General features: G+C 46.1%; 1 protein-coding gene across 1 annotated transcript in view; it reads right to left on the bottom strand.

The window, feature by feature from the left end:
• The window catches only part of LOC116979239 (connector enhancer of kinase suppressor of ras 2-like), a 355767-nt gene that overhangs the window by 295859 nt on the left and 33426 nt on the right, over positions 1–26482 (bottom strand). The window contains exon 2 of the mRNA XM_033030831.1: positions 18301–18464. Within this exon, the coding sequence (XP_032886722.1) occupies positions 18301–18464 (164 nt within the window). The remainder of the gene's footprint in view (positions 1–18300; positions 18465–26482) is intronic.

The raw sequence follows: 26482 nt of genomic DNA, 5'->3' as shown, positions 1-26482 counted from the left end.
GGTGCTGGTGTACGGGGATCGTTGGTCGGCGTGGATTCGGTGGGCTTGTTTCCGTGCTGCATCTATAAACTAAACTAAACTACACTGAAAAGCGTAGGGATATCCTTCAGGGAAAAATGAATGTTGAGGGATAACTTCAAAAACAATGGGATGCAGCGGAGAGATTTCACGATATTTCAAGATATTGAATGAGGAAATTGTTTGTGGGTACTTTTTCACCCAGAGAGTTGTGAATTTATGGAATTCCCTGCCACAGAGGGCAGTGGAGGCCAAGTCACTGGATGGATTTAAGAGAGAGTTAGATAGAGCTCTAGGGGCTAATGGAATCAAGGGATATGGGGAGAAGGCAGGCACAGGTTATTGATTAGGGACGATCAGCCATGATCACAATGAATGGTGCTGGCTCGAAGGGCCGAATGGCCTCCTCCTGCAACCTATTTTCTATGGGGCTCTTTTTAAACATATATTTTTTCTCATGTAGATATCGTTTTCACCTCCTCCTGAAGAGGTTTTTTTTCAGTGGTGAAACATGGAATATGTCCCTCCGCATTTTGCTTCAATAGGGATCCTGTTTCACATAAAGACTGAAGTCTGAAGAAGGGTCTCGACCTGAAACGTCACCCAGTCCTTCTCTCCGGAGATGCTGCCTGTCCCGCTGAGTTACTGCAGCATTTTGTGTCTGACCCGGTTTCGATCCTGACCTCGGGTGCTGTCTGTGTGGAGTTTGCACGTCCTTCTTGTAACCGCGTTGTTTCTTCCGGGTGCTCCGGTTTCCTCCCACATCCCAAAAGCCATACGGGCTCGTAAGTTAAGTGGTCTCTGTAAATTCCCCCTAGTGTGTAGGGAGAGTCTAGCATTGATGTTCATAGATCATAGAGAGCCTCGTCTGCAATTATAGGATAGTTAGAGGACATGAAACCATTCAGCCCGTTTAGTTTATGCTGGATAAATCCCAATAACAACAAACTTTGGCAAAAAATACAAAGTGCTGAAGTAACTCAGCGGGTCATGCAGCATCTCGGAAGGACATGGTTAGGGTCACATTTCGGGTCAGAACCCTTCTTTAAACTTATCTCTGAACTCAATGATAATTGTTAAAGCAGTCTGAAGAAGGGTCCCATCCCAAATCGTCACCTTTCTCGTTTTCCTTTCCGCTGACTCTCAGTCTGAAGAAAGGTCTCGACCCGAAACGTCACCAATTCCTTTTCTCCAGGGATGCTGCCTGGCCCGCTGAGTTACTCCAGCATTTTGTGTACTTTATTATTATTCTACGATACATTATTGTGAATTATTTATGTCTCAAACGTTTCGGAACTAATAATAAACGAAGTGGATGACTCTGATAATAGTGTGAAGGGACTAGTGCTGGCTGGAAGGGCCGAATGGCCTACTCCTGCACCTATTGTCTATTGTCTACTTGTCCTTAATTGTGACTGTGGAGTTTCACTGAAGAAGGTAATGAATTGTCTTTTCCTTGGCAAAATTGTTATCAACAGATCTGATAGGCAGTAATATCAAAGATGTAAAGTTGCCTTGTAGCGCAAGAGACACGGGTTCGAACCTGACTACGGGTGCTTTCTTTGGAGCAGTTTGCACGTTCTCTCCGTGACCTGCGTGGCTTTTTTCCGGGTACTCCAGTTTCCTCCCACCCTATAAAGACGCACAGGTTTGTAGGTTAATTGGCTTGGTAAAATTCTAAATTGCCCCTAATGTGTGTAGGATAGTGTTAGTGTGCGGGGATCGCTGGTCGGCGCGGACTCGGTGGGCTGAAGGGCCTGTTTCCGCGCTGTTTCTCTAAACTAAACTGAACTAAAGAATTACATCTTTTATATGGCCTTATATTAGAAACATAATTAATATGCCAGATGGTACAATATAAAGAGTCCAATAAGAATGAGTAACATAGCGATTAATAATAATAAAATGGTTGGACTGGATAAATTGATGAGACTAATATGAGGTGATGCACTTTGCTTCAATCAATAAAAAGCTTTTAAATGGTGAAAAGCTGGAAAGGATGGAGGCCTAGAGGGAAGTTGGGGAGATAATCCACTCTGTGCAAAGACCATTAAAGTTTCCTGGCCTGATTTTTTTTCAATCTGACGAAGGATCTCGATCCGAAACGTCACCTATTCCTTTTCTCCAGAGATGCTGTCTGGACCTCTGAGTTACTCCAGTACTGTGTGACTAATTCAAGCAAATGGTTCCGTTCATAGCACATATACACTCTGTGAATGTCAGCAGAGTTCTGACTCCAAGATAAAAAGAGTAACTCAGCGGGTCAGGCAGTATCTCTGGAGAATCTGGACTGAGACATTTCGACCCTTAAAGGGCCTGTCCCATGAGCATGCGACTGCATGAGGCAAGCGCGACCCAACCGGAAGCGGGGGCCGCGCGGAGGACGAGTGATCCCGTACGAGTTGACGTGAAGTTCAAGCGAAGTCCGCGGGAAGTTCGCGCTAGGCGTACGCCGTCAAGACGGTGCGTACGGTGTCGAGACGCTGCATACAGCCTAAATGCGGCTGCGGGCCGGCAGGCCGTTCCCGCGCGGAATTTATGAACAGTGTCAGTTTTTCGGAGCCCCTCGCGATGTCGGGACCAGCTCCGCACAACTCCATACGGCTCCGGTGATCGAAGTGGGACCGGCCCCGCGAGGCCATACGGCTCAAGCGACCACATTAGGTCGCGCTCGCCGCATGCAGGTCGCATGCTCGTGGGACAGGCCCTTAAGGGTCGAGACCTTTCTTCAGATTCCAAGATTTGTTTATAACTCACTGTCTGATGGTTATCGGTTGTTGAACTGCATGGCCATATTTTGCCATTGTTTAGTGATTTAGTCTTATTGATAATCTTTGTACAGTTAGGATAGTCTGTGGTAATAAGAGATTTTCAAGTCAGGTTGGGGGGGTAGTTCCTCTCGCCACGGGTACCATGTCATCCCGTGCTACCTGCTCCATGGTCGTATAGTCAGCGACTAAACCGTCTCCCCCACCTGGTTTGCCAGGTGAGGAGGGGGCTGTGGACCCCCAGCAGGACCAAAAACAAGACCTGTCAAAGGGTGGATGAACTCCAAGCGAGCCAACGGCCATCCACACTTCAGTAGATGTTGCGATCATTGTCGTACACGGCATTGCAAGGCACCGTGGCCCGTTGATGTTTTCAACCATGAATAAGAAATTTCAACATTCAAATCCATGCTGTGCACTCCTCAAGGGATTGATACAGGAACATAGAACATAGAAGAGTACAGCACAGGAATAGGCCCTTCACCCACAATGTCCACGCTGAATAATATGCCAAGACCAACTACTCTCCCCTGCTACAGACAAAAAATGCTGGTATAACTCAGCGGGACAGGCAGCGTCTCTGGAGAGAGGGAATGGGTGACATTTTGGGTCGAGACCCTTCTTCAGACTGAAGATAGATTCTTGATTAGTACAGATTTCATGGATTATGGAGAGAAGGCAGGAGAATGGGGTCATAATAAGGTCACAAGTGATAGGAGCAGAATTAGGCCATTCAGCCCATCAAGTCCCCTTCGCCGTTCAATCATGGCTGAACTATCCCTCCCTCCAAACCCCATTCTCCTGCCTTCTCCCCATAACCCCTGACACCCGTACTAATCAAGAATCTATCCATCTCGGCCTTAAAAATATCCATTGACTTGGCCTCCACGGCCTTCTGTGGCAATGAATTCCACAGATTCACCACCCTCTGGTAGAAACATAGGAGGATCGGGCATGGGGGACCGCTGTGAGGGAGGGGGAAGAACAATGGACAATGGAGGACCCCGGTGTGGGTGGGCACTGTGAGGGGGGGGGGGGGAGAACAAATGGGGACCTGGCGAGGAGGCACTTTGTAACTTTGTCAGAGCCCTTTATGGGCGACTATTTGCATACCTTGAGTAGGCAAGCATAGAATTTCACCGTGACTTGTCTCATGTGACAATAAAGTATTCAATTCAATTTGTATTCAACTCGCTGATGAAAGAAATTCCTTCTTATCTCCTTCCTAAAGGAACTTCCTTTACTTCTGAGGCTGCAACCTCCAGTCCTACACTCTCCCACTAGTGGAAACATCCTCTCCACATCCACTCCATCCAAGCCTTTCACTATTCGAGGGAGGAGGGAGGAGGTTAGGAGGGAGAGATAGATCAGCCAATGGGCTGCATCAGACTGGATGGGCTGAATGGCCTAATTCTGCTCCTATCACTTACGGCCCTCTAGTTTCTCTTATTTTTTGTCTCTCCTTCTAAACTGTGCCCCGTTCCCTCCCTGCAGTGCCATCCCTGCCAGGGCCATTATTTTTTGAGTGGCAGTGCCAATTAGTTCCGAGTTTGGCCAGATCCATGTGCTAAACCCAGCCTTATTTCATGCATCATTTGACGAGGCAGGCGATGGGAATGTTTCATCCGTCTCCCTGGGATGGATTTGGACGCAGAAGTGAAAGGCGAATAGATAATATGATGCATCGTCCAAATCCTCAAACTACTCCAGACTCTGCACATTCGGAGAATAAGTAATGTGACATAAAAGGAAGGATAAATAAAAATGACAGCATATTATAAGCTTAAGAGGGATGACTGACACTGTACTAATATCATTCTCATGACTTGTGCCAGAATACCAATTTTCACAGCTCACGTCATTGAGACTATAGTGCATACTGTTTCAAAGGCAGCACGCACATACACACACATGCACTCACACGCACACACGAATGCCCACACATGCACACATATACACACACACACACACACACACAAATGCACATATATACACACATGCACATGCGCTCACACACACACACACACAAATACACACACACAAATACACACACACAAATACACATGTGCGCACACACACATCCTGTAGCATGAAAATTGTATCATTGATATCTTTGTAAGAGTACTTCCAATGCCCAAATTAATTTTACTGCTTAGAATTCTCACTGAAGTAAAATTACATTTACAGATTAGGCAGGGAAAACCTCCTTATTAAAGGAAACTACACAGGGATATTATCAGCCAAGCCTGTGTATTATTAACACATTAATAAACCTACCACCATTTATTAGGTTTCGAAGCTCATTGAACACAACCAACCGAATTTCATAATTGTAATGTTTTAAAATGTATTAATGACTAAATAGTCCATTGTTATCCAAGCACTCACATCAAAGTGCCAGCGCAAACTACAAGCACAATGTCCCACCTTCTCAGGGTGACGGGATCATGCCAGCATATGTCACATTTTTCTCGGTGGAGTAGTTGCTGGCAAACACGAAATGCGGACGCCACAGCTACTTTGAATTTAAATGCAAATTATTTTTTTAATTAAAATATCAATTTTTTGTAAAAGCAACTTGTCTTAATGATTATGACTATGAAATGTCCGGATTCTTGTCGAAACCATGACTGGTTCTCCAGTGTACCATTAGCTGATATTACGCTTGGGCAGCTTACACCCCAAATATTGACGTCTCCAACTCCAAGTTCTCTCTCCATCCCTCCCCCTTCCCAGTTATCCGACCATTCTGACTCCAGTCTTGGTCACGTGTGTGACCCGACTGATGAATTTAGAAGAGTGAGGGGGGGGGGGGGATCTTATGGAAACTTACAAAATTCTTAAGGGGTTGGACAGGCTAGATGCAGGAAGATTGTTCCCGATGTTGGGGAAGTCCAGAACAAGGGGTCACAGCTTAAGGATAAGGGGGAAATCCTTTAAGACCGAGATGAGAAAAACATTTTTCACACAGAGAGTGGTGAATCTGTGGAACTCCCTGCCACAGAGGGTAGTTGAGGCCAGTTCATTGGCTATATTTAAGAGGGAGTTAGATGTGGCCCTTGTGGCTAAAGGGATCAGGGGGTGTGGAGAGAAGGCAGGTACAGGATACTGAGTTGGATGATCAGCCATGATCATATTGAATGGCGGTGCAGGCTCGAAGGGCCAAATGGCCTACTTCTGCACCTATTTTCTATGTATCTATGTATGAAAGATTGTGGAATACATCTCCTCATTCTGAAAGCATTACAAGGCACATTGTTTTGTCCTGTGCGTATGATTCATATTTTTTACGAAGTTTATCAAGTGAAATATTTATGTTACGCTGACAGTGTTTGTTCAGGGTCAGAGATCAAACAGCGGAGGAGGGTCAGGGCGGTGAGGGCTTGAATCGGGCACGGGGCTTGTTCTCCCAGAGACCCAGGACCGTTGGAGACAGCGGTGGAGGGTCAGAGCGGTGAGGGCTTGAATCGGGCACGGGGCTTGTTCTCCCAGAGACCCAGGACCGTTGGAGACAGCGGAGGAGGGTCAGGGCTTACCAAATCCCGTAACGTTCCACACTCCATAGGGAGGGTTTCTGGGGAAGCCGCTGATTGGTGGGAGCAGACTAGAGGAAGCAGCTGATTGGGTGCAACCTCAGGTTAGCATTTCTGCTTTCTGGTTAAAGGTACAGTGATTTGGTAAGGGTACGGTGAGCTAAGGGAGGCCAGGGAAGCGGAAAATCAAAATGTGACAGGAGGATCCAGAATGTGTGAAGATAAAGCTCTAGATGTAAAAAGGGCAAAAACGGAAAGGAAGGGTAGTAAAAATCATCTGAAAGTGCTTTATCTAAATGCGCGGAGTATTCAAAATAAGATAAATGAATTAACGGTGCAATTAAGTATATATAGTTATGATATCGTGGCCATTACGGAGACATGGCTGCAAGGGGATCAGGACTGGGAGTTAAATATAGAGGGGTACTCGACAATTAGAAAAGATAGACAGGAAAGAAAGGGAGGAGGGGTGGCCCTTTTAATAAGGGAGGGAATAACGGCAATGGAGAGGAAGGATATTGCGTTGAAGGATCAGGATAGTGAAACAGCTTGGATACAGATAGAGAATAACAAAGGGAAAAAAACACTAGTGGGTGTAATTTATAGACCTCCAAATAGCTGTGACGCTGTTAGTCAGAACATAAATCTGCAAATAGTTGACGCATGTAAAAAGGGAACTGCTGTAATCATGGGGGACTTCAATTTTCATATTAATTGGGCAGACCAAACTGGGCAGGGTAGACTAGGGGAGGAGTTTATAGAATGTATTAGAGACGGGTTCCTAGAACAGTATGTCACGGAACCGACAAGGGGGGAGGCAATCTTAGATCTGGTCCTGTGTAATGAAGCAGGATTAATTAAAAATGTCATAGTTAGGGACTCGTTGGGAACAAGTGACCACAATATGGTCGAATTCCATATTCAGATAGAAGGGGAGCAGGTTGAAACTCAGGCTAGGGTGCTTAGTCTAAATAAGGGGGATTATGAAGGTATGAGGACTGAGCTGATCAAAGTTGACTGGGATAGCAGACTCAGGAATAAGACGGTACATGAGCAGTGGTGTACGTTTAAAGGTCTACTGTATAACCTTCAAGATAAATTTGTTCCTATGAAGAAAAAAAGGGGTAAGGGTAAGAACAGTCAGCCATGGCTCAGTAAAGCTATAAAGGATAGTATTCGGCTGAAGGCAAGGGCATACAAGGTAGCCAGAGGTAGTGGGAGGGTAGAGGATTGGGAAGCATTTAAAGGTCAGCAAAAAGTAACTAAGAGATTAATTAAGACGGGGAAAATAGGCTATGAAAGGAATTTAGCGAACAACATAAAAACTAATAGTAAGAGTTTTATAGCTATATAAGAAGAAAAAGGGTGGTTAAGGTGAACGTTGGTCCATTGGAGGGTGAGACTGGAGAGTTGTTGGTGGGGAACATGGAAATGGCAAAGGCATTAAACGAGTATTTTGTATCAGTCTTCACCATAGAAGACACAAAAAATATTCCAACGCTGGATAAACAGGAGGCGGTAGGAATGGAGGAGCTAAATACTATTAAGATCACCAAGGAGGTGGTATTAGGGAAATTACTGGGACTGAAGGAGGATAAATCCCCTGGACCTGATGGATTACATCCAAGGGTCTTGAGGGAGATAGCAGTGGGGATTGTGGATGCATTGGTGATAATTTTCCAAAACTCCCTGGAGGCAGGAACGGTCCCAGTGGATTGGAAAATTGCCAATGTAACACCTATATTTAAAAAAGGAAGTAAACAGAAGGCGGGTAACTATAGACCGGTTAGTCTAACATCGGTGGTGGGTAAAATGTTGGAGACAATTATTAAAGAATCACTAACGGGCCACTTGGATAAACATGACTTCATCAGACAGAACCAGCATGGTTTTGTGAAGGGGAAGTCGTGTTTAACGAATCTGCTCGAATTCTTTGAGGAAGTGACAGGCCGAGTGGATAAAGGGGAACCGGTGGATGTGGTATACTTGGACTTCCAAAAGGCTTTTGACAAGGTGCCACATAAGAGACTATTGCTAAAAATAAAAAATTGTGGGATTGGGGGTAATATATTAGCATGGGTAGAGGATTGGCTAACGAATAGGAAGCAGAGAGTGGTGATAAATGGTTCATACTCGGGATGGCAACCGGTAACTAGCGGGGTTCCGCAAGGGTCGGTGCTGGGACCACAGTTGTTCACAATTTATATAAATGATTTGGAGGAGGGAGCCAAGTGTAATATATCAAAATTTGCGGACGATACGAAAATGGGAGGGAAAGTAGGGGATGAGGAGGATAGGAAGAGTCTGCAAAAGGATATAGATAAGCTAGGTGAGTGGGCAACAACTTGGCAGATGAAATTTAATACTAATAAATGTGAAGTCATTCACTTTGGGGAAAAAATGATAGGGCAAGTTATTTTCTAAATGAGGAGGAGCTGCGTTGTAATGCAACGCAAAGGGATCTAGGGGTATTAGTACATGAATCACTAAAAGTCAGTATGCAGGTGCAGCAAGCAATCAGGAAGGCCAATGGAGTTTTGGCCTTTATTGCTAGGGGAATTGAGTATAAAAACACGGAGGTCTTGCTGCAGCTGTACACGGTATTAGTGAGACCACATTTGGAATACTGTGTACAGTTCTGGGGTCCATACTTAAGAAAGGATGTACTAGCCCTGGAGGCAGTGCAGCGAAGGTTTACAAGATTAATTCCTGCAATGAGGGGATTGACATATGAGGAAAGGTTAAGTAAGCTGGGACTCTACTCTTTGGAGTTTAGAAGAATGAGAGGCGATCTCATTGAAACGTATAAGATCGTGAGGGGCCTTGATCGGGTGGATGCACCGAGGATGTTCCCAATGATCGGGGAGGCTAGAACTAGGGGACATAGTTGCAGAGTGAGGGGGGGCTCTTTTAAAACTGAGATGAGGAAGAACTTCTTCACCCAGAGGGTGGTTAGTTTGTGGAATTCACTGCCCCAGGGAGCAGTGGAAGCAGATACGTTAAATATATTTAAGTCAAAAATAGATGGTTTTTTTAGCTGCCAAGGGGATAAGGGGCTACGGGGAGAGGGCAGGGATATGGACCTAGGTATGGTTAGTATAGTAGACCTGAGTGATCTCCTGGACAAGTGTCGATCGCCTGGATTGGGGTCGGAGAGGAATTTCCCGGATTTTTTTCCCGAATTGGACCTGGGTTTTTATCCGGTTTTTTGCCTCCCCCAGGAGATCACGCGGTTCTTGGGGTGGAGAGGGGTGATAGCGGTATAAAGGGGAGGGTAGTGTCTTGTGTTCTGTGTCTTGTGTCTACTGTTTGTGGGTAAGTGTGTCTGTTTAGTGTTCAGCCATGAGTGAATGGCGGTGCGGGCTCGACGGACCTGGTGGTCTACTCTCGCACCTACTTTCTATGATTCTATGATTCTATGACTGATCACACGGAAGCAATTTTTTCATAACTCGGTTTTATCTTACAAACTCTTGCGAATTTCAAGAAAGCTGGAATGGATTGGGGGGGGGGGGGGATACCTGCATCCCCGCAGCAGCCGGTAATTTCATGTTCACGAGTCATAAGAGCAGAATTAGGCCATTCGGCCCATCAAGTTCACCGACATTCAATCATGGCTGATCAATCTTTACCTCCCAACACCATTCTCCTGCCTTCACCCCATAATCCAATAACCAATCTATTCTACATTTTCCTTGATCTCCATTCCCTTTGTCCTATTTTCACACCTTACACTTCCATATCTATGTATCTCCCTCTCCCCTGACATCAGCCTGAAGAAGGGTCTCGACCCCAAACCACACCCATTTCTTCTCTCCAGAAATGCTGCCTGTCCCGCTGAGTTACTCCAGCATTTTGTGTCTATCTTCGATTTAAACCAGCATCTGCAGTTCCTTCCTGCACCCAATGACTTGGCCTCCACAGCCATCTGTAGCAATGGATTCCCCCTCTAAACTTTGGAGATGGTCTGGTAAATCCATCCTCATGAGGGGCATAGATCGGGTGAATGCACAATGTTTTATCCAGAGTAGGGGAATCAAAAAGCAGAGGACATAGGTTTAAGGTGAGAGGGAAAAATTCGATTGTAACCTGAAGGGCAACTTTTTCATGGGTATATGGAATGAACTGGATATATTTAATGCAGAGATACATAGATTCTTGATTAGTACGGGTGTCAGAGGTTACGGGGAGAAGGCAGGAGAATGGGGTTAGGAGGGAGAGATAGATCAGCCATGATTGAATGGCGGAGTAGATCTGATGGGCCGAATGGCCTAATTCTACAATCACTTATGATCTTATGATCTAGGTGGGTCTGGTGTAGATGGGGCATCCTGGTCAGCGTGGGCAAGTTGGGCTGAAGGGCCTGTTTCTGTGTTGCATAACACTATGACTCTATGAGCACTGCTTTGAGAAGGGACTGATTTATGCACTAAATGGATTGACCAGAAAGATGCGTAGAACATACGGTAGGACATAGAACAGTACAGCACAGGAACAGGCCCTTCGGCCCACAATGTCCGTGCTGAACATGATGCCAAGACCAACCCTTATCTGCCTGCACATGATCCATATCCTTCCATTCCCTGCCCATCCAAGTGCCTCAATTTAATGCTACAATCATATTTACCTCCACCACCACCCCAGCAGTGTTTCAGGCACTCGCGACCTTCTGTGTAAAACATTTGCCCTAGAATATTGAACCAAAGTTTGAATGGATAGGAATAGGAATACTTGATTGTCACATGTGACTAGGCACAGTGAGATTCTCTGCTTGCGTACACAACGTATACAAATAGCGGCCACCTACGGCCGCTTCTGGCCGATTCTGGCCACCCTCCACTGGCTCCCTGTGCGGTTCTGAATAAATTTCAAGATCCTTCTTTATGTTTACAAAGCCCTCAATGTGCTTGCCCCCACCTACATCAAAAGTCTGCTCACCCACCACACCACCTCCAGGTCCCTCAGATCGGCCGACTTGGGGTTACTGAACATCCCGCGGTCTAGGCATAAGCTCAGGGGTGACCGCGCCTTTGCGGTTGCAGCTCCTAGACTGTGGAACAGCATCCCCCTTCCCATCAGAACTGCCCCCCTCCATCGACTCTTTTAAGTCGAGACTTAAAACTCAGCCTTTCTTGACGTCCTGTGAGGGAGGGCTATATGTATGTAGTGATGTATGTACTTAATCTATGAACCAATGTTGTATAACGTTAGTACCTCCACCAATGTAAAGCACTTTGGTCAACGAGAGTTATTTTTTAAATGTGCTATAGAAATAAAACTGACTTGACTTGACTACGGCGCTGACAATGTTACAAAGCGCGCCGGCTCCCCCTTTTCTCGCGGTGATTCCCCGCGCTCTCATCGACATACAAAGGAGTGGCGTTAATTTAAACCCCATCTGTACTCTGGGTATTACATTCTCCTGGTAAATATTGTGTGTGTCTGACAAGCAAGTGGTGGCCCACATGGTAACAACACATTTCCATTTCCACAAACTAGTGCTTCTCACAGTGGGAATGAAGTTAATGGGGCAAAGATTAAATCAAGAACAATTACAAATGAGAAACTGCTTAATATGTTTACACCTTCCTGTGTCTGTCACTTACAAGAATATTAACTGCTTTGAAACAAACGTGTTAAAATTAGACTCTCGAAGCTCAACATTGTGGGAGTGCCACAGAATCATCATGACCTTGAATTCTCTTGTAGTCACAGAGTCATACAGTGTGGAAACAGGCCCTCCGGTCCCACACGCCCATGCCAACCAACATGCCCCATCCACACTAGTCCCACCTGCCAGCGTTTGGCCCATATCCCTCTAAACCGATACAATGCATGTACCTGTCCAAATGTCTCTCAAACCTTATGATAGCACCTGCCTCAACTACCTCCTCTGGCAGCTCGATCCATATACCTACCACCCTTTGTGTAAAAAAGTGACCCCTCAGATTCTTATTAAATATTTTCCCCCCTCACCTTGAACCTATGTCCTCTTGTTCTCGATTCTCCTACTCTGGGCAAAAGACAGTGAATTTACCCGATCTATTCCTCTCATGATTTTGTACACCTCTATAAGATCATCGTGGATACATCTCCGTGGATTGTCACCTTGTCGTGGTGGAGAAGCTTGTGCGGTCCTGAGATCCTGAGAGCGATGCCGTCTGGAGCTATGCTCCTGGTAGGGCCACCCATGGCGGTAAGGTCGAGGGGGAGGTCTCTGACAAAGAGCAATCCAACCAAGACCTCAACGGTGGAACAGGCGGAGGACGATGGCTGACCTTAGTGGAGCGTTACAACGGCTGGGAAGGCGGATGAAGGCTGCAGCAGAAAAGGGTCTCCGGTCGTCTTGGACTCCATGCCACTGGATCCTGACCCAGATCTGTCAAGGTGGCTGCCTGTTCACCAGTCTCCCCACGTTAAACAAGGTCACGCACTGGCGTCCACCAACCCTGGAGACACCCATGGTCAGCCATGAACGATGGGGGCCTAAGAAGGATAAGATCACCCCTCATCTTCCTGTGCTCCAAGGAATAAAGTCCGAGCCTGTTCAATCTCCCCCGATAGCTCAGGCCCTCAAGTCCAGGCAATGTCCTCGTAAATGTTCTCTGCACCCGTTCCTGATAGACAACATCTTTCCTATGACTCGCTGAACAAAACTGAACACAATACTCTAAATGTGGCCTCACTAACGTCTTATACAATTGTAACAGGTCTTCCCAACATCTATACTCAATATAGACACAAAATGCTGGAATAACTCGGCGGGCCAGTCAGCATCTCTGGAGAGCAGAAATGGGTGGCGTTTCAGCTGGAGACCCTTTTTCAGACTGAAGGGTCTCGACCCTTCCATCACAGTGAGGAATGTGGAGGAGTCACTGTGGTGGATGTTTGTGTTAAAATGTGTTTTGTGTGTTCTGTTGCTTTTCATTGGTATGACTGTACGGCAAATCAAATTCCTCGTATGTTGCAGAACATACTTGACTAATAAAGTATGATTATGACTATGATTATGAATAGGCCAATGTGATGGAAGCCTTCTTGAGCACGCCATCTACCTGAGATGCCACTTTCAAGGGATCAACATCCAGACTGAAACATACTTTTAAATCTCTTCCCTGTACGGGGGACCCGACCTTTTTGCTGTTGGGTCTCCGTTGTCGTTGGGGCCTAGCACCGTGGAGCGGCCTCCAACCGGAATGACCTGGGGGCTCCAGTCGCGGAGCCTGCGTACTCACCATCGTGGAGCTGGTCGGTTTCGGAGCGTGGAGAGCTGTGGTGGCGCGCGGCTGCGACACGACTCCGGAGCTTCGGAGGCTCCGGCCGCAGGCCCGGTGGACGGTGACATCGGGAGTTCGCGGGTCCCTGGTGGGAGACCGCTTTTCGGAGCTCCCGCAACGGCAACTTCTCCCGCCCGAGTTGCGGGACTGAGGGCGACCCGGAGCGGGGCCTTGCATCGCCCGGCGTGGCTTTAACGGCCGCGGGACTTACCATCGCCTGCTGGGGGCTCCAACATCGGGAGAAGTATAAGGAACAGGGGAGAGACAAGACTTTGCCTTCCATCACAGTGAGGAGGTGTTTGGAGATTCACTGTGATGGATGTTTATGTAAATTATGTTAATTGTGTGTTTTGCGGGTTTTTTTCTTGTTTGTATGACTGCAGAAACGTAATCTCGTTTGAACTTAGGTTCAAATGACATAATAAAATATCTTGTATCTTGTGTGAATTGTTATAAATGATGCAGACATGGTGGGATCCTCGATGATAGACGCTGCTTCATGTAGATCGTTTTCCATGCTGGAGAGATGGACCGGCTGAGTCCATCACTCTCCGCATCCAGTACGTTGGAGTTGCCGTCCCAAACCATGGTCCAACCAGTTGGAATGCGTTCTACAGTTCACATGGAGCAGTTTATTAGATTGTTCAACGACAAGTTAAATCTCTTCAAACTTCAAAGAAAATGGAGGCACCGACACGCCTTCTTCATGATTACATTTCTCTGCCGGGCTCAGGACATGATCATCGGTGGTGTTGATGCCCAACAACTTGAAGCTGCTAACTCTCTCCACCACTGGCCCACCAAGGAAAACTGGCACTTGGTCTCCTGACTTCTCCTTTCTGAAGTTATCGATTAGTTCCTTGGTTTTGTTGATGTCAAGGCTACCACAAGTTTCACACTTACGCCATGCAAAAGACGTCAATGAATCAATGATGGGCACAAAATGCTGAGAGATCGGGGCCAGTTCTAACAGCTCATTTCATACCATTTGGGCTTTGTAGCAACGTGCTACAATCATAGCTTAGACAGGCAGCCTTTTTCTAAAATGCTTAAATGCTTCGTAGATCTCCTGAAAATTGGTTCAGAATCTTGTCAATATTTCAAGAGAGGAATCATTGTCCTGTCCGTTGGCTTTTCCAATTGAACATCTAGCACAACGCTCTTTGGATAAGTGTGCAACAGATTAAAACTAATAAGTGCTCTGTAAACAGGAGGAGCCTGAAAAACAACCTGCAAGTCTACAACAAGAGCATTCCATCAACTCCGATTTCGAGTGACTTTACAAAGACCTTTCACGTGGTGATCAATATCTCTCATGCCTTAAGTACGGTAATTTGACAATCTCTAAACCCAGCTCAGCTATTATTGAATTAGTTTCCTTTAAAATGATCCATTTATTACGTGCATTTTAAACAACAAGAAGATCAGTGTTGGAGCTTTAATTGAGAACATATGTAAAGTTATCTTTTTTACCTCAAAGCTAAATAAGATGATTATTTTATGCTAAAATATGCATTGGCAGCCTCTGGCTAATTTAACGCTTATCTGAGTTCTGTAATTATTTGGATTATCATATATATTTGTGTTGGAGACATGATTTGTGCTGCTCATCTCATCTCACCTCACCTCCAGCACATCTGTACTGCAGTAATTCAATGAAGGCAAGTGTTTGGAAGGCCATTGCAATGATAATTACTATCTCACTGAGGGTCAATGTCTGTGGGCTAAACCTCTCCAATTAATGTGGGATCCACTTAATATGAAGATACAAACATGACACATTTGTTTAATAGCAAAATGTTCATAAGAATGATAATGTCTCCTCCTCAGCTTTAAACAGAGAACATCTGGAGTTTTAAAAGAGATCTCTTTGGAGAATTTCTTTAGTCAGAGGGTGGTGAATCTATAGAATTATTTGCCACAAAAGGCTGTGGAAGTGGCCATTGGATATTTTTAAGGCAGAGATAGATAGATTCTTGATTAGTGTCAGAAGTTATGGGGAAGAAGGCAGGAGAATGGGGTTAGGAGGGAGAGTTGGATTAGCCATGATTGAATGGCAGACTAGACTTGATGGGCTGAATGGCCTAATTCTGCGCCATCACTTATGAACTTATGTGAACACTGATTGTCATTGAATAACGTTATTTCCTGTCACAATTATTCAGCAACATATTGAACTCATGCAAGACATTTACATTATGACTTACTGCACCTTGTTGCTTTGAACTAGAGTGGGTATTATCTAGATGCAGAATATAATGAAAGGAACTAAATGATCAGGATGAACATTCATACTTCACCTGAACTGATCTAATAGACATTTGTTGGAAGGGCAGCCTTTTAAATCCCATCACATAACGGACTGCCTTCCAATCCCACAACGAACCTGGTCTCTTGTGCAAAATACCAGCAGGAAGGAAAGTGAGTCCTGCGTTTAACAAATAGATTCTGGTGTATGATGATCTGCAATGGTGAGGCTGGGTGTGAGGAAGGTGAGGAGATTTGTTCACCACTGAGGGGAACCTGTTGGGAAATGGTGGGCAATGGAAGAGGCCAGGCCGGCAAGTTCAGAACTTTCACCAGCTTTCCTTGTGGAGTAATATAGACCTTTACTAGGAAGTGTTGGGCTGCCTATGAACAAGGGTACCCCACTTACTGAGTAATCTGTAACAGAACCTCTCCGTTCCTCCGTCCCTCCCTCTCATCTGATTTGGGGCAGCACGGTGGCGCTGCGGTAGAGTTGCTGCCTCACAGCGCCAGAGACCCGAGGGCAATCCTTACAATGGGTGCTGTCTGTGTGGAGTTTGTACGTTCTCCCCGTGACTGCGTAGGCTTTCTATGAGTTCTCCTGTTTCCTCCACCAGATGCAGGTCTGTAGGTTTATTGGCTACGGTAAAAGATTGTAAATCGTCCCTAGTGAGTAAGATAGAGCTCGGGCACGGGGAGATCGCCGGTCGGCGCAGACTGAGCGGGACGAAGGACCTGTTTCCGCGCTGTATCTCTAAAGTCTAAAGTAAAGTCTAAAAGACATCTCACCGCCTTTTCACCATCTCTTTCCCTCCTTGAAAAAAATGCTTTGCTGTTTGCTACCCCTTCCAGTGTTTAATTTCTTTCCAATCCAACAAAGACGTTTTACTCCCACGCTGGCTTCCAGGGACCATTCACAAAAAGCCTCCTGCTGCCAGCCTCTTCCACCTGATGACCAATCCTGACCTGGACTCAAAGAGATCAACTGCTGAGGTTGAATCTCCCCGACATTTAGACGATATAATTTGATTTAGACCAACAATGCTTCCATGTTTGCACCTATCTAAGTACGTTACATTCATCTACACGAGAGAGAAAAGCAAAGCAAAAAGTGTGGCCAAAGTTCCTGACAATATGCGGTTTCTTAATTTTAGTGTAGTTTAGATATACAAGGAGGAAACAGGCCCTTCAGCCCACCGAGTCTGCGCCAACCAGCGATCCCCACACACTACCACTTTCCTACACACACTAGGGACAACTCACAATTATCCCAAGCCAATTAGCCTACAAACCTGTATGTCTTTGGAGTGTGGGAGGAAATCAGAGATCCCAGAGGGAAGTTCAAGTTCAAGTTTATTTGTCACATGCACCATTTTTTGCTTTTTTTTAATCAAAAAATGTATTCAATTATTCAAAAATAATATTGACACTACAATAAAACAAGCCAGAACCCACCGCCATAATACAATACAAACATATATCTGTAATAACCTACTATACAACTATGATACAATCCTTATTGAGGTTACATTCAACATCCTGCGGAGCCCAGCGGTCCCGGAACTCCCTCAGGGTGCCCGTGGACTGGGAGTATTCCCTTTCTAACCTCACTCGGGCACGAACGTAACCCCGGTCACATGCACCACAAGGTGCAGTGAAATGAATTTACCATACAGCATTACAATTAAAAAAGGGAACACAGGCAAGTCACGGGGAGAACGTATAAACATCCGTACTGACAAGCACCCGTAGTCAGGATTTAACCTGGGTCTCTGCCGCTGTTATGGGCCTGTCCCACTTACGCAACTCTTTTGGCGACTGCCGCCAACCGTCATAGGTCGATACAGGTCGCCGAAAATTTTCAACATGTTGAAAATCCAGTGACTACCAGAACAAGGTACGACTCTTTGGGCGACCACTCACGACCGTACATGGTTCACCCCGCGACATGTCGCCTGTACGGTCGTGAGTCGTCTCCTCAGTTGCCCAAAGAGTCGTAGCGTCTTTCTGGTCCCCGCTGGATTTTCAACACTCTACCTCTGCGCCACCGTGCCACCACGCACTGTTTCTCTTGCAGGCCCGTCCTCAGTGAGGAATCAGCTGTGGCACAAAGGTAGCTTTATCCTTCCAGGTTAGCGGTTCAACTCCCGCTCCAGGGACAAGCTCTGACACACCCATGAAACCAAAACCATGTACATTGCCAGTAATTTTCAGACATTTCGAAGCGCTGAGTGTAATTGGCACTCGCTCAAAAAATCACTCCAACTGACTGCTGTGTTTTTTTGCAAACCAAGAAGTAATATGCCATAATGAAGGGCCACCAGAAAAATAATTAAAGGCAAGTTCATTGTATTTTAAGCAACCAATTGAAAGTGGTGTCCCAAAGCCCACAGCAATCTTCAATGGCAATATTTAATATCAGAGATAAGCAAAACAAAATGTGGAACCGCAACTCACCAACGCACAGAGCAGGTCCACCGCTTCCAAGATAAGTTCCTGATGGCCGATACGCGTGACACCTAATTCCTCAAGCTCCTGGTGTGTGATGTGTAAAAGTTGCTCTCCATTGATCTTTTCCCGCTCAAAGTTTTTAATGTATTGTTGGAGACAGTCATCAAGCCCTGTGTACGAGATCAAAACAAAATGATCGTGAGTAACACAAATTTATCAGAAGGCACATCTTTTTCTGAGGTCTGGAGTAAAAGTTAAGAATAAGGGGGAAGCCATTTAGAATGCAGACGAGGAAACATTTTTTTCACAGAGAGAGTTGTGAGTCTGTGGAATTCTTTGCCTCAGAGGGCGTGGAGGCCGGTTCTCTGGATACTTTCAAGAGAGAGCTAGATAGGGCTCTTAAAGAAAGCGGAGTCAGGGGATATGGGGAGAAGACATTACGGGGTACTGAATGTGGATGATCAGCCATAATCACATTGAATGGCGGTGCTGGCTCGAAGGGCCGAATGACCTACTCCTGCAACTATTGTCTATTGTCTATTAACCCATTTGGCCAGGAAGCATCTCTGGAGGACATGGATGGGTAACGTTTTGGGTCGGGACCCTTCTTCAGACACAAAACATCGCCTACCTGTGTCCTGAGAGATGCCGCCTGACTCGCATGAGATCCCCCAGTATTTTAAGTTTGCTCAAGATTCCAGGATCTTCAGTTCCTTGTCTCTCCATTTCTGAAGTCTAACCGAGGCAACTCTGTATTTTTCCCAAACCTTCAGCATTTTGTTTTTGGAAGTTACTATTGAATCTGCTTTCACCAGCTTTGCAACAAACATGTCAAACCTTGAAGGTAGACAAAAGCTGGAGAAACTCAGCGGGCGAGGCAGCATCTATGGAGCGAAGGAATAGGCGACGTTTCTTCAGAAGAAGGGTCTCGACCCGAAACGTCGCCCATTCCTTCGCTCCATAGATGCCGCCTCACCCTGCTGAGTTTCTCCAGCTTTTTTGTCTTACCTTCGATTTTTCCAGCATCTTTCTGAAACATGTCAAACCTTGTAGTTGCTGAGGTGTGACATGAATTTGGTTTCATTTGCAGAAGCGAAGGATCATTATTTCATTAATACAATCAACTCCAGGGTCCATTACAAAGTTCTGAAAGTGCTTGCAAAACGACAGGAAACTTTTAATGTGGTGGAATGATGAATGATTTGGGTGAATATTGACACGTAGATTTATTAGCTGCAGTGTTTCCAGACGTGGGTTTGTCCAAATTGTTCATATTCATAAATCTGTCACACAGAAAAACAATTCCTTTGCATTGATTAATTAATCTCAGTTGGCACGGCATCATACAACAGAGGAGCTTAGTTGTGAGCAAAAGTTTCACACGTATTTTTCAAAAATCCATTCCGCAAAAATATATGTGTTCAAAAGGGAACTGCAGATGCTGGAATATCGAAGGTACACAAAATTTTCCTTCGCTCCATAGATGCTGCTGCACCCGCTGAGTTCCTCCAGCAATTTTGTGTACCTCCGCAAAAATATATGTTGGACAAAATTCACAAGCAGAATTGAAAGGTGCTAACTGCTTCCCATGCTTTGCTTCCTTGCAGCCAAGTTCAGTTCCCAGAGGACAATGGCAGATGTTAATTATAATCAGATATCTTGGCAGGAAAAGATAAGCAATAAAATGATTTTTGAAAAAGCACTGCGAAATCTCCTCAAGGTATGCCGACTTTGAAGAGGTTCTACCGAAGACAGGCACAAAAAGCTGGAGTAACTCAGTGGATCAGGCAGCATCTCTGGAGAGAAGGAATAGGTGATGTTTCGGGTCGAGCATGGGCGGAAATCCTGGGGGGGACGTCCCCCCCCCATGCTGTGAGAGGTGGGGGACAATCCCCCCCCCATGTTTTGTAATCCAGACTTTATCAGACGCTTTCTAAGGGCTGAAACGGCCTGTTCGCGGGGCCTTTCATCACCCTTTTATCTTAAAATCAAACTGCTGCATCGAGGGGATCGAGGCTCCCGATGTTGAAGCCCCCGCCGGCCGATGAAAGCCCCCGTGAACGGGCCGATTCAAGCCCCACGATTCGGGGTAGACAAAGCTGCTGTTGCTGGTGTTCACAGTCGGTCACCAACCAGGTCAGCTCCCGATGTTACCGCCCACAGGGCCCACGGCCGAAGCCTCGCGTGTGTGTGCGCATGCGCGTGCGTGGCCGCCAATAAATTGTGCCCCCCCCCCCATGTTTTGATAGCGATGTCCATGCCTGGGGTCGAGACCCTTTTTCGGACGCTCGCCTCCTCTCTCCGTCGGGAGTTCTGTGCGACCCTCTCTCACTGCTCACCTCTTACCTGCCACACTTGGTCCTGCCCCTCCCAACTTTCTTATGCCCGATGAAGGGTGCCAACCCGAAACATCACCTATCCCTGTTCTCCAGGGATGCTGCTAACATGACCCGCTGAGTTACTGCAGATATTGGTCGCCTCTCAAAATACAAGCCAGAATGAGATGGAAGGAACTCCAGATGCTGGTTTGAACCGAAGATAGACACAAAAAGCTGGAGTAGACAATAGACAATAGACAATAGGTGCAGGAGTAGGCCATTCGGCCCTTCGAGCCAGCACCGCCATTCAATGTGATCATGGCTGATCATCCACAATCAGTACCCCGTTCCTGCCTTCTCCCCATATCCCCTGACTCCGCTATCTTTAAGAGCCCTATCCAGCTCTCTCTTGAAAGTATCCAGAGAACCTGCCTCCACTGCCCTCTAAGACAGCGGGTCAGACAGCATCTCTGGAGAAAGGGAATAGGTGATGTTTCGGGTCGAGACCCTTCTTCAGACCGAGAGGCAGGGGCTGTCTCAACCCAAAACAATCACCTATTCCTCTTCTCCAGAGATGCTGTCTGACCCGCTGTTAATCCAACATTTTGTGTCAATCTCCGGAGTGAGAAACATTTGCCAATGAGTAAGCATCAAGAACAATATAAACTAATTGAACAGCTTAGAGTAGTTAACTACTCAGTAAATGCTGTCTACAGTAGGTGTGTTAGCAAATGTCTTATTCACAGAAAATATTTCACCAAAAGAGAGGCTACAAATCTACACAGATAATTTTGCTATTTATGAAGCAGCAGAGAAACTTGCAAAAAACACTTTTTTTTTGTAACATCATTGCTGCTAATGTGAAATTTAGCACCAGTTTCAGGATTTCAAATTCTTGGCACGTATTGCATCTGCTGCCAGTGTGAGCAATCCTTGCAAAAAGGCAGTTCTGGCAGCAGAGATACATCAAACAGTGAAGCTGGTAATAAACCGATCCATTGGGGCAACATTTCCAACGGCTAAAAGGAATTTGTGGAAAGAAGCTGCAAGGCCTGTCGGACGCGCCTTCAGAAAGGAGATGAGGAGGGATTTCTTTAGTCAGAAGGTGGTGAATCTGTGGAATTCATTGCCACAGATGGCTGTGGAGGCCAAGTCAAAGGATAATTTTAAGGAGGACGTTGACAGATTCTTGATTAGTACGGATTAGTGTCAGAGGTTTTAGAGGAGAAGGCAGGAGAATGGGGTTGAGAGGGAGAGATAGATCGGCCATGATTGAATGGTGGAGGAGACCTGGAGGGCTGAATGGCCTAATTGTGCTACTATCACATGAACTTATGAGATACAATAACTGAGGGTTTTTAAAATAGGTCTAAAGTTGTATAAACATCCCAACATGTTTCTTACTAAACATAGTACACATCAATGAACTCATGTATTTTACCAGGTTCGTGAACAACCAGGATTGTTGGTTGTTAATAGTTGTTCCTGAACAAGGCAGAACATGACTTAGGTAATTCTGAAAATGCTTTAGATCAAACATTAAATTAATTACCCAAGTTCTTACTTGGGCTTGCAGAAAGGTGGCAATCTTTGGTCTAGTTAAATATTTACAGGGCAGTCAATTAGTTTAGTTTAGATGCAGCATGGAAACAGGCCCTTCAGCCCATCCAGTCTATGCCTAGTTCTATGTTATCCCACTTTCTCATCCACGGAAACGTCATCTATCCATGTTCTCCAGAGATGCGGCCTTACCCGCTGAGTTACTCCAGCATTTTATGTCTTTTTGTGCAAACTATTATCCTCGTTTTTCGTTTCTGCAATTTGAGGAAATCAGTGTTGGGCATTTTATGGTCCCACCTATTCTTCAAAATTATCCTTTACAGATACAGAGATACAGGCCCTTCGGCCCACCGAGCCCATGCCGACCAGCGATCCCCGCATGTTAACACAATGCCATCCTATCCGAGGGACAATTTACATTTATACCAAGCCAATTAACCTACAAACCTGTACCTCTTTGGAGTGTGGGAGGAAAGAGAAGATCTGGAGTTTAGAAGGATGAGAGGTGATCCCATTGAAACATATAAGATTGTTAAGGGTTTGGACATGCTAGAGGCAGGAAACATGTTCCCGATGTTGGGGGAGTCCAGAACCAGGGGCCACAGTTTAAGAATAACGAGTAAGCCATTTAGAACGGAGACGAGGAAACACTTTATCTCACAGAGAGTTGTGAGTCTGTGCAATTCTCTGCCTCAGAGGACGGTGGAGGCCGGTTCTCTGGATGCTTTAAAGAGAGAACTAGATAGGGCTCTTAAAGATAGCGGAGTCAGGGGATATGGGGAGAAGGCAGGAACGGGGTACTGATTGGGGATGATCAGCCATGATCACATTGAATGGCAGTGTTGGCTCGAAGGGCCGAATGGCCTACTCCTGCACCTGTTGTCTATTGTCTATCTCGGAGAAAACCCACACAGGTCTCGGGGAAAATTTACAAACTCTGTACAGACAGCACTGTAACTCTACCACTGCCACCCAAGTCAGGAGAGACTTCCTACAGTGTCGCTTGCTGAACAGGCCGAACCCTCTCTGTTCCGCTACTTTCCTTCTGAAGCTTCACCAATAATTGGGGAAAAAAGTGAAGCTGTTCTCTTCAATTCTGATGTCTAAGGAGAACCAGCAAGTTTCCCCAGTGTGATCTGCTCTGACGGAGCTGAAGCAGAGTGGGAATGCTCTTCATTAATACACCACACTGACTGACAAGACTGAAATGGAAGAAATGCAACTCCCACTAGCAGGTAAGTAGACCAATTCTTAGAGATTTGGTCTCCTTTTATCGACTTTTTACAGGCACATGCTGCAACACAACCGTAGAAATCAAATGTTTCAGAACTAGGTGACGGGTGGCCTTGAACATTAAATATGTATATCTCCCTCAATCTCCTTTTTTTTTAAATTTCTTCTTTTCTTTCTCCTTCTTTTCTCCATTCTTCTGCACCTTTTTGTGTACTTCTCTCTTCTTTCGGGCTACCTTACTATCTCCCACACCAATCTCTATGATCATTTCTCTTTCTCTACTCTTTTCTTTATTACTCATGTTTTATTATTAAATTAAATTAAAAAAAAAAAAAAAAAAAAAAAAAAGACTGAACCTGGATCTACTAGCTGCACCAGCTGGCCTGCCACCCAGCCACGCCACCATCAGCCACTGATTTGCCTTATGTGACGCTACACACCTACAGATCCTTCTGGGATTTGCAGTCGATATTCCAATACTGCAGCAGAATCACATGGAAATTAATTAATTCAGTAACTGAATATTACATTATTTAATCAATAGGAAGTCTCGCTTGACTGCAGTCATTTAGCACCTAGGCCAAATGCATCAGTGTTTCAATAGGTCTTCGCACTGTTTGGTGCACAGCTGTTCATAAGACCACAAGACAGAGGAGCAGAATTAGGCCATTCGGCCCATCGAGTCTGCTCTGCCCTTCGAACATCTCTTGTTTCCCCATTCTCCTGCCCTCTCCCCATATCCTTTGACTAATCAAGGACCTATCAATTTCCATTTTAAAAATACCTAATGACTTGGCCTCCACCTCCGTCTGTGGCAATGAATTCCACAGATTCACCCCTCACTGCTGACTGTTTGCCAAGAAAGAGAAATAAAGGTGCTGAATGTGAGGGGTACAAGGTATTTCCTGTGATACAGCTTCTAATACATTCCTTCTCGACACGCTTAATAGAGGAAATAGGCAGTTTTGTTAAATCAGAGCCTCTGTTGCCAAGGCAGTATCAATAAATGAATGGGATGATGGATACAGTGTCGAGTCAATATGCTCTGTAATCATTCCATTAAAAGAGCAGCAAAATGTCCTGCTAGATGCCGGAGAGCCTCTCCGGAGGGATGAATGGTTAAGTCAATCATCAAGAGTGTTTTATTGTCATGTGTCCCAGATAGAACAGTCTATCCTTAAGGGGCTGTCCCACTGTACAAGCTAATTCAAGAATTCTCCCGAGTTTCCCTGATTCGAACTCGGAGAATTATGGTAATGGCCGCTCGTAGGTATTCGGGGCTCTCGTGGACATTTTTCAACATGTTGAAAAATCTTCACGAGCTTACCGCGTTTCCCGAGTACCTGCCGTTAGCGTTACGAGCCGCTAAGAGACGTCCCTGAGCTCCGACGTACCCACTACGTACATTCTACGTGATTACCACGAGTTTGATTTCTTTTTTAACTCGGGAGAGCTCTTGAATGAACTCGTACAGTGGGACAGGCCCTTTACTTGCAGCAGCACAACAGAATATGTAAAGATGGTACATTGTAAATAAAGTGATAAACAAGGAAAAAAATACTTTTCATACAACTTGCCAAGTTCCAAAAAAATATCCTCAGAGAGCGAATCATTAAAGCGTAAGCATCATGGGTCTCAACCCGAAACATCGCCTATTTCCTTCGCTCCACAGATGCTGCCTCACCCGCTGAGTTTCTCCAGCACTTTTGTCTACCTTCGATTTTTCCAGCAACTGTAATTCTTTCTTAAACATGGGTTTTGTTTCACCCTCATGTACAATATGAATTGCACCACACTGTTGGAATAAATCTATCAAATATGCCGCACCTCAACATCACACCATAAAAAAAAAGGTTGCAGCAGAGGGATGCAGGGAAGTTACGGGAAAGCCCTGGAACTGCAGATGCTAGTTTACCCCAAAAAAAGCACAAAGTACTGGAGTAACTGAGCGGGTCAGGCAGCATCTGTGGAGGACACGGATAGGTGACCTTTCAGGTCAGGGTGCTTCTTCAGACTGATTGTAGCCCTGGGGGGGGGGGGGTGGGGGGGGGTGGGGGAGGATGGTGGAAACGAGATGGGGATGGGACAAAGCCCGGCAAGTGATAGGTGGATATAAAAAGCTGGAGTAACTCAGCGGGACAGGCAGCATCTCTGGAGAGAAGGAACAGGTGACGTTTCGGGTCGAGATGAGTCGGTTCGTCACCCACTCCTTCTCTCCAGAGATGCTGCCTGTCCCGCTGAGTTACTCCAGCTTTTTGTGTCTATCTTTGGTGTAAACCAGCATCTGCAGATGGGTGGTCAATGACTAGAGATGAAAAGGAGACAAAAGGATGTCTGATCAGGAGAGACGAGGAGTGAAAGCAAGCGTTGTCTGCGGAGGGCGCTCAGCATCGCCAAGGACTGCTCTCACCCCAACCATGGACTGTTTACCCTCCTACCATCCGGGAGGCGCTACAGGTCTCTCCGTTGCCGGGCCAGCAGGTCCAGGAACAGCTTAGAATAGAATATAGAATAGAATAGAATAGCCTTTTATTGTCATCCAGACCGAAGTCTGAACGAAATTTAAGCAGTCATACATATAATATAATACAATACAATAAAAAACAACAATAAACACATATTAACATCCACCACAGTGAGTCCACCCAACATCTCCTCACTGTGATGGAGGCAAAAGTCTTAGGGCTGCAGTCTCTTCCCTCCTCTTCTCCTTCTGCGCTGAGGCGATACCCCCCGGGCGATGTTAAAACCTGTCCTCGCGGCTCAAACACCGCGGCCCGGGGTAGTCGAAGCTGCCGCTCACCAGACCTGCTGACGCAGCCGCTGGCCCGCGGCCGAACCCCCGGTCTCAGGCCACCGCCACCAGAACTGCCGTCCCAGCCCCCGGAGCATCGTTCCAGCCCCGAGCCGGATCGCCCTCACGTGAGTGCTGCCGCCGTCTCAGCCTCGCGCCAGGCCGCCGCTCCTCCCTCGCGCCAGGCCGCCCCGACTGGGCACCGCTCCTCCCTCAGGCTGGGCCGCCCCGACCGGGCACCGCTCCTTCCTCAGGCTGGGCCGCCCCGACCGGGCACCGCTCC

This window comes from Amblyraja radiata, chromosome 12, assembly GCF_010909765.2.
Source record: "Amblyraja radiata isolate CabotCenter1 chromosome 12, sAmbRad1.1.pri, whole genome shotgun sequence".
NCBI classification, from domain to species: domain Eukaryota; kingdom Metazoa; phylum Chordata; class Chondrichthyes; order Rajiformes; family Rajidae; genus Amblyraja; species Amblyraja radiata.
Note: the sequence above shows the minus strand (reverse complement) of the source record. Positions and strands in the feature narration are given on the sequence as shown.